An 8,977-nucleotide genomic window follows, 5' to 3' on the forward strand; every position below is an offset into this window, starting at 1 on the left:
CTCCTTTCAATTTCTTTTTTCTGGTTAAGCTGTAACCTCTTCTTGTTCCTTGTTATGTGAGCGGACACAATTCACTTTGTAAATGTGGTTACTAACAGACATGACATTTACATTAACACGATAACACAATTAAATTAAGCAAACAATTAGGCAAACAAATAACTAACAAAAAAAAAAAAAGTTTCTCACATATAAGTCACAAAATCTCTTTTGATTGTAGCCATCATCCCAGTCTCTATTAGACCTGCATAAGATCACAAACATGACATTTAAATTAAAACACTAATTCGTTGAAAAAATAGAACACCAAAAGCATATGAAAACGAAAAGCGGATGTGTCGACTAATGAATTGAGAATATCATTAGAGATGATATTTTGTTTAGCTTGCAGCATAATTTCCGGTGCTAAAGTTTATTGCATTTGGAAACTAAATTGGCTTCAGCTAGACTCCACTGGAAACAAAGGAAAGAATATCAAGCCAAAAAGAGACAGTAACACAGTTAACACAATGATACTTAGGGGTTTACCTGCAATGTTCCACCTCCACCAGTTCTCACAGTCATCAGAAACACTGACAATAGTCCAAGGGTCCGGCGCATTCTAGTGTAAATCGACAACCCAAATGAGAACCTGGAATCAGCATATCGTATTCAGATAACTGAAACTGAAAATACAACCAAAACAAAGGATGCTCTTTGACTAGCAAACAAAGAGGCATGAAACCGACATTTTTCAAGTTGCTTTGGCCACAACGAAATGGAAGAAGGAGTGCTTACATCAGGGCTATTGGTGTGAGTAGAAATGATCTTACTGTTTTGCGAGAGTTCCCTGATTCTGTTAACCTGTGATTGCAAATTAGTGATGAATACACATGAAAACATGGGTTGTACTCTCAACAAAATGCTAAACAAGTAAATTCATGCACTGGTTAAATAGCGGTGCAGATACAATGAATTATGCAACAAATAGAACTAGGACCAAGAATGTTGATACCTCTCCAGAGTGAATGATGAGGTCTTGTACTTCTTCACAAATGGAGAACGTGTTTTTCATTGAACTGAAAACACATTTGCACAAGATAGATAGTAAATACAAGTTACGACAGTAAATCCATTGTGATGGAGAGCATGATCAGAAACGAGTACAAAGATTGGTACAAGAGCCACTAATTACCTGAGATATGTGCTCAGCTGCAGCGACTCTTGGCTTAACAACTTCACAATTGGCTATGACAAGAGTGTTGGGCACATTGCCATCAGTCTGGTGACAAAAATACAAATTTCATGAGAAATATACAAATAAACTCATGAGACCACTTTCTGAAATGTTATAGCGAATAAGGTACACAAGAAAGAGTGAGAAACCAACTTGTTCAGAGAGATATAGATGCTGGCGATTCTTGTAGGTTGCTTGGTCCAGCTGTGGACCCCATTTCTCACTACCCCTCTTCTTAAGGATATTGGCGCATAATGCTGCAAGCAATTCTGCACTTGAACTTCCAGCGACGGTTTTGTTACAGAATATCTCAAATGCCTCTTTCAGAGCCTACAATAGAAGAAACTTAAAGTAAACAAAAATACATACATGCATACAACAAGATCGATGAATGACAAGTATGCAGAAAGCACACTAAACCTTGTGGAAGAGGGTGTGGTTCTGGAAGAAAGGATTATCCGGCTTGAGCTCAACAACATTAATTCTCAAGATTAGCAACAACCCCAATCGTCTCCGCAATAGAATCACCAATACTCCTCGTAAACGCAGTTCCCGGATACATCACATTGGGAACCCAAAGCCTCGGAGTCAAAGGGTCTCCATCATCATCCTCCTCAGTACCCTAACACTGAACATCAGGATTCTTCAAACTTTCAATCTGATCAAGAGTAAGAACTCTAAGTCCACAAAGCTTCACCCTTTCAAGCTCATCAGCTCTAAATGGAGTCTGGTCAATAGAAAAATCAACAGCCACAAGATCACCATCCCTCTTCTCAGCCAAAACTCCCGTTCGAGTCACCAGCATTCGCCACGTAGATCGTCCTCCCTCTAACCATAACCATAATAGCCGTTGTCCAACTCATACTATCATCCACCACATCAACATGTAACTGAGAGTTCGTGCTCAAGAAGGCCGTGTTACAAGCCTTTGCAGCGTCTTCACGAAACCTCCCATGCCTAAGAAGATTCTCACAGAGCCTCCGCTTCACGAACTGAGAGCACTGAGCGCCAATTTCATAGACGATGTATTTATCATGTAGTTCAATCACTTTTCTGATAAGAACCTGAAAGCAAAGAAAGAAAATGTGATTACTCAATTACAGAAAATCTTCACTAGTGAATCAATTAACGCAGTTTATACATGTTCCTGCACGCTAGCAGCATGTGGAGTTGAAAGAAAGTTAGCCAAAGCGACTAAGCCATGTTGGTACGGGTTGTAGTCGGGATGTTTATCCCGATCATCAGCCTCAGACTCAGATTTCACCTTCTGACTCTGAACCTTCAACTTCCCTTCCTTCAGCCACTTCCAAATCTTCCTCCACCACAGGATCCTCACCGACTTCTTCCGCCTCCGCCGCTTCATCTTTGGCGGACGAGAACCGCAGGTGGAACAACCCGGTAGTGAACGATAGCTACATTTCTGGTCAATCCGTGGTGGTGTGTTCTCCTCATGAACCTACCCTCTGTTGTGTCGAACACAGCAAACGTGTAACCGATGTCGGGCCCTAAATTCTTGGATTTACATTAAGCCTCCTATGTTATTGCACATGAATCCAATCATACCGATCTACAAAATTGGTATCCAGATACACGAACAAACCTTCCACAAAAGGGGACACATGTCCAATTGAAAGGAGTACCATTGAAGTGCTGATTGAATAACGCAGCCACATCACTGTAGACGATCCAGTGTTCTGTTGGACGCTGAAAGATAGCAAACACTTCATCTCCTTCACCTACAATTTCGTTTTGAAGATTGTGTTCCGCCATGGCGATGGTCGACAAATCTTGGATTGATTCTCTCGTATTTTTTTTTGGAAAAAGTTAACCATGACTTTGAAGAACGAGATCGAGGGGTGGTATAATGACGATTGAGGAGGTGCTTTTCTTTGGAGAACATCACGAAATTTAAGGGAATGGGTTTAAAGTGTTTTGGAATCATCATAAAAGCAAACCAACCTTCAGTGGATCGTTGAAAAATCCCAGCATTTCATAAATACATGTTCGAAATAGACAAATAACTTAAATGTGTATGATAAAATTGAAAAATATTGTTTGAAACAATTAATTTTATCATTGCACTAATGCTGTTCAAAAACTACTCAATACATTATTTGGCATGTATATATAAGTTAAAATTTTCTTTTGCTGATTTCTCTTCAATGTTGAAATTATAAGTTCATAGTTATACACATTCTATGAAAACAACTATAAAATGGATGTATATTTCAATTAGAATTGTTGCCGAAAACCAAAATTGTTTTCAACTTTGTTACACGAGTATGAAAAAGATTCAACACATGTTTAAATAAAAGACACTCATTATGCAATAATTTAGATGGTAAAGATTCAAAACATGTTTAAATAAAAGACATTCATTATGCAATAATTTAGATGGTAACTAATGTTCAACCGATAAATTTAATATGTAGATTCTTAAGATTCTATTAAAATGTAAAATTACATAAATCTAAATACTGAAACAGGGAAAAGTACACAAACAAGAGATACAAAGTTTTCTTGTCTTCTTATTCTCATTCTCATAATTAATCAAATGAAGAAGGATTTTCTCATCAACCTAAGCTTCCTTTACTAAAACAGTGTTTCTCTTCTCATTTTATTTTAACGTAATTGAAATCTCACTTTTAAAAAAGATTAATTTTTTGAATGTCAATTGTCTTTTCCAAGGACGAAAATATTCAATTTTTTTTTTCATTGATAAAACTATTACTAAAATTTCATTTTCAACTTTCACAATGTGTTTAGAGAATTTGCTGTCACTTTAGTTTTTTTGGATGATCATCTCAAATTTTATGAGCATATAGTACTACAAATCAACCGAATCTATCGAATCTGAATGCCTAGGCCTAAGAGAATGCATTTCAAAATTTACATTTGACATTTAGTCAAAACAACCGAATATGAAACCTTGAGAATTGTAGAAGAGTAAAGTTCTTGAAACTTGCAATCAAGAAAACAAAAATTTAAGCAGTTTTCATATGACAAAAGACTTAATCTTTTCAGGCAGCGAGATCAGGAAGTGTGTTTTGAATGTTGTAACGCATCAAGATGTTGAAACCATCAGCCGCAGTTGAGACGATCATCCCTGGAATCTGGTTGTGCCAGTGAAGTTCCTTCAAGTCCTTTTGCCCCTGGTGAACGAAGAGAAGCTGAGGAGGCAAGTCTTGAGGTGTGTTGACTTGTTCCTTGGTCTGTGCTTTGAACTCTGCTTCCTCTTCTTCATCCTTCTCTAAGGATAAATCCCATATCCTGCAGATTCAACAAATAGCCAAAAAAACATTAGACAGTGTTATCGATTTTTTTGGGGATTATCAATGTTTTCTGTATAAGCTTTGTGGCTTACGTGAGCTGGTTATCTCCGGAAGAGACTGCAAGTGTCGAGGATTCATGAGCACTCCACTCAATCGACGTGATAGGATGCTTATGATACTCAAAATGTGCTACCTTATCTTTATCCCCATCCTAGTTCAAGATTCAAATTTTATCACATCAGAATCTTGTTAAGATATTGATATATATAAAACCTACTTTCTTCAAAGTACCTTGATAACTCTAAGATCATGGATAGAGAACGTCCCGTCATCACTCCCTGACGCAACATGCAACTAGCCAGCCTTCATGAAAGAGGAAATCCAACGAGTGAGCAATTTGCAGGTAACACAAAACAAAAAAAAGTTTAAGTTACACATCAAAATGGAAAGAGAACCTGTTCCATGAGATGACATTCACATCTGCGTTATGTGCCTTGAAAGATAATCCAGGCGACTTCCCCATTTGGCTTCACTTGGACTCCACTATAAACAGAGGAAATAATATTAAGCCAAAAGGAGACAGTAACAGTTAACACACAATTTAGCTGCAAAGCAACGGTCTTACTTGTATATCTTCAACACTTGCGGTGTGTCTGGCTAACGGAATAGGATCAACAGTCCATGAACCGGAAGCTGGCTCCCATAAATGAATCATACTCATGCAGTCACCTAAAACATTGAGAAAAGAATTAAATACACACTGACTATGTTGAAAAGCTGAGTATAGCTAAGATTTCTGAGACAAAAGTATACCGGAAAGAAGCCTTCCAGCGGTAGCAGGACTCCAATCTATAGCATAGCCTTCGTCTTTGTGGCCAGAAAAGTTAACTAAGGGTGCGTGGTTAAGAATCGGTGAAGTTCCATCTTTGCCTTCTGTTTCTGACTCTGCTTAAGCATTTAGATGAATACTCATGTCCCACACCTTCCCACAAATACAAAACCATAAACCAGTTTATAAGAGACACATATAAACATGTACAGCAAGTAGACAAAAACATAATATGGACAATATCATACCTGTACATGGGCATAATCTGCCCAAGAGACACAGATATGAGGATTTTGAGGCATTGCACGTATGCGGTTGACACATCCATGGTGAGCAACCCTGCGAACCTGCATACCCAAATTTTGTTTGAGGTAAAGCATTAACCATGATGACTCTATCAACTAGGTGAACATTACCTAAATATTAGGAACAGAGGAAGCTCCATCTACGCTTTCCTCATCGCTATCACTGTACTCATCTTCATCATCCTCATCCTCCATACCACCATCACCATTCACTAGCGTCTTGGGTACTACATCACGTCTCTTACCAGATACGTTGCTGATTTTAAACAATCCTATGGAGTTCCAAGGTGCTTTCTCAGCCTATATGGGAGGGGAAAAAACCATTCACAGGACTCAACGCAAGATTCTAGAGCCAAAACACATTTGAAGACATAAAAGATACAAAACTCACCTGAGTCCCAGCCACCATATACAATGTGTGAGGAAACTCAGTTCTGTTCAGACCCAACTTATCACCTAAATTATCAAAACTGAAACGAAGAAAAAAAACTCATCAAAGTCACCAAACCATTCAAAAGTCTTATCTTTATGATTCAGATGATGCCTTTGCAAATACATTCGTATACACAATTTAACAAAAAAGACAAGAACTTAATCATGCAACATGTATTATTATATCTACAAGTCAATAAAGTATCAACTTTTTTAGCTAAGAATAGTCTGAATTACCTGGCTGCCAAACCCTTGTTTTGCATCGATGGTATGAAGAAGACGCTTCTCCCTTCTTCTATCAAATTTCAAGCATCCAAATTCAATCTATTAGGTTTTGATTTTGAGAAAAATCATATTGAAAATTGAGCAAGTTTTGGATTCTCAATTCAAACCTTGTTCTTCCTCTTTACCTTCTTAGTGTTTACGGTGCTATCCATTTTGCCTCCTCCTGATTCTAATAAGATTTTTCTGTGAAGAAGATGATGAGTTCAGCTACCGAGTTCAATTTTCTTTACGCTATTTATACCCTAATCAAATAATTTCCCTCTTTTGCATTTAGTCCCTCTATTTATTGAAAATTACTCTTAATTCCTATATATTTTAAAATAGAAATAACACCCAAAGTTCGTTAAGAGATCACATTCAAGCTGTTTTTTTTTGAACTGTTCGTTGATTAGAGTCAACAGAATCAATGTAGTAAGAAAAGCAATGAGTGTACCAACAAGTAAAACAAGTAATATTAGTCTTATGTTTCTCTCTTCTACTTGGAGGAGAAGAATTTGTCCCAATCACGAAGTGAAGAATCAACAGAATCATCAGGGAGAAGTTTTGGAACCCTCTCTGCACGAATGAAATGTTTCAAGACAGCTTTCTCTTCATCGATTTGTTTCCTCTCTTTCCTGTCTTTTGGTTCAATCTTCCTTTTCTCTTCCAAGATCCACTTGAAAAGCTCCCTTTGCTCATCTTCTGGAATCGGTTTCCTTGCTACCTGTACAGGCTCAGTCGCTGCACCACCCTGAAACACCAACTCATCAGCTGCTGCTGAATCTGTAAACTCAAACAGAGGATCCGGTTTAGGGACCGGTTTGGCTTCTTCCTTCTTCGGTACTGCAGTTTCTGGTTTCGTAGCCTTGTCAGTTTCTGAAACGTTCTTCTCGACCTCGGTGTTAACAACACTCTTTTTCGCACCTTTACTACCCTTTTTAACTCCCATTTTTTCGCCCACATCAATGTCTCTTTCTCTTTTTTTCGCAAATATAAAAGCTGCAGAAACAAATCATCAAATTAGCAAACACTGAAGTGGAAGAAGAACATGACTGCTCAATCATATTCAAACTGCTTATAACGCACATGCATCAAATATGGTTTTCACGTTTTTGATTCAGGCCAAGCTTCAAAAGTTATACTATTGAGGATATTAAGACATTGCCAGCATGAATCAAAATACAATTGAGATGGGTTTAATGAGAATATGCTAAAGAAACATTGGTACTACACTTAAACATTTCAAGAGAAGGAAAGAAAACACAATACAATAAAAATGTGCAATGAAATTACGTCCATAAGCCAAAATTTTAACAAGAATCTATGTGCAACTTCTATTCAATGTGACCCTTTAGCTGAAAAAACACAAGGATACTGCTTTTAACTAAGTTCAATGTCTTTTCATATCGCTAAAGAATATAAACAATAAGCATGCTAAATCAAACTCTATCAGAGTTCGTTTTAAAAAGGGGATTCTAGTAAATTCCACTCAATAAATGATGAATTATAGAATAAATTGTCATGTTGCTTCATACATAAATAAAGATTTTGAAAGAAATATCTCAGCTAGGCATTTCATCAAACACATTGTGCACGTAAACTAATAATACCTGCAAGGCCGAGATTGAAGATCAACATAGTTCGCCATCCGACTGTAGCCAGTCTGGGAACAGCTTTCTGCGGTGGTTGGGATCCGGAGGGAGGAGGCGGCTCCATCGGATCCGATTGAAATATCGCGAAACCCGACTCGGATCTTCCGTATTATACCGCTTCTCGAGAGACTATAGTATCGTCGCGAAAGAAAATGAAGGTTTCAAAACCCTAATTTGATGTCATCCCCACGATTTTTCTCCTTCTACTTGTGATTTGATTTTGCTTCCTCGTCAAGCAAATTTTTATTACAGTTTTTGGAAAGAAAAAAAAAAGTTTCTGGCTTTGGAGTTTGGTCGTCTCCGGAACAGTCTTTACTAACTTGATGGCGTATGGGTTTGTGCAATTGGGTTTCGAAATACTCTAGCTCATCAAGAAATCTTTGCAAATAAAATCAAAAGCTTATTTTCAAAATATATATATTTAATAAGAGTACTGTTATAAATCCATTGGTGGATGTCCATAACCGGCCTGGTTCATAATCGGTCCGGTCCATAACCGATCCAAACTTTAAAGAGATAGGTGGCGGCCGCGGCACGGAGAGAGATGGAAAGTCGGCTAGAAGCTTTCTATTCTTCTAGTTTTGCTATTTCATATATGTTTATGATTTGTAATTTTTCCATTTATGTATTTCCATTTATCTGTTATGTAACCCTTATATAAAGGGATCTCTTATTCATTAATAAAACACAAAAACATTCAGACCTAAAACATTCAGACCTAAGACCTTCTTTTTACAACACGTTATCAGCACGATAACCTCTAACACCCTGAGCCTAAAACCAAACCCCTAAAACCCTAATCAAAAGGAATCTACCTCGGAACTTCAAAGAGATCGTTCTCCCAAACCGTGAGGATCTAGACGACGAGCAATATATCAAATCGAAGCTCTTGCCAAGACGAATCATTCAGTGCAAACCGTTTGTCGATCTGACCACAGATGCGCCCTCACGCCCCAATACAGTGCGCGCCGATTTGCTTTGGAACCCTAATCCGAACCCGACGAACC

The 8,977-nt window shown here is 37.8% G+C and overlaps 1 protein-coding gene, 1 long non-coding RNA gene and 1 pseudogene across 7 annotated transcripts; all 3 read right to left on the minus strand.

The window, feature by feature from the left end:
* On the minus strand, positions 1 to 3,176 carry LOC106303546. 6 transcript variants are annotated; one of them, XR_001262501.1, is made up of 9 exons: positions 2,358 to 3,176; positions 1,637 to 2,280; positions 1,370 to 1,546; positions 1,175 to 1,261; positions 995 to 1,058; positions 778 to 843; positions 529 to 631; positions 190 to 453; positions 1 to 91 (listed from the first exon to the last, which is right to left on the minus strand). It is a non-coding gene; the product is annotated as an uncharacterized LOC106303546 (long non-coding RNA). The 6 variants fall into 6 exon arrangements; XR_001262503.1 differs by having other exon boundaries at positions 5 to 244; positions 2,358 to 2,728; positions 2,817 to 3,176; XR_001262504.1 differs by having other exon boundaries at positions 5 to 244; positions 2,817 to 3,176.
* A 1,060-nt stretch (positions 3,177 to 4,236) lies between these two features.
* On the minus strand, positions 4,237 to 6,484 carry LOC106305111 (annotated as a pseudogene).
* Positions 6,485 to 6,663: 179 nt separating this feature from the next.
* On the minus strand, positions 6,664 to 8,327 carry LOC106304004. Its single transcript, XM_013740372.1, has 2 exons — positions 7,929 to 8,327; positions 6,664 to 7,317 (listed from the first exon to the last, which is right to left on the minus strand). Exons 1-2 carry the CDS (start codon positions 8,032 to 8,034, stop codon positions 6,815 to 6,817), a joined length of 609 nt encoding a protein of 202 aa, XP_013595826.1. The 5' UTR covers positions 8,035 to 8,327; the 3' UTR covers positions 6,664 to 6,814.
* Between the last annotated feature and the right edge of the window lie 650 nt (positions 8,328 to 8,977).

Source organism: Brassica oleracea, chromosome C7 (assembly GCF_000695525.1).
Source record: "Brassica oleracea var. oleracea cultivar TO1000 chromosome C7, BOL, whole genome shotgun sequence".
Lineage (NCBI taxonomy): Eukaryota > Viridiplantae > Streptophyta > Magnoliopsida > Brassicales > Brassicaceae > Brassica > Brassica oleracea.

Bases quoted from the DNA above. Each gene is read 5' to 3' on its own strand.
- LOC106304004 (XM_013740372.1), bottom strand. From the start codon at position 8,034: ATGGAGCCGCCTCCTCCCTCCGGATCCCAACCACCGCAGAAAGCTGTT. The intron at 7,318-7,928 runs GTATTATTAGTT...TTGTTTCTGCAG, and splicing joins CTTCAATCTCGGCCTTGCAG to CTTTTATATTTGCGAAAAAA.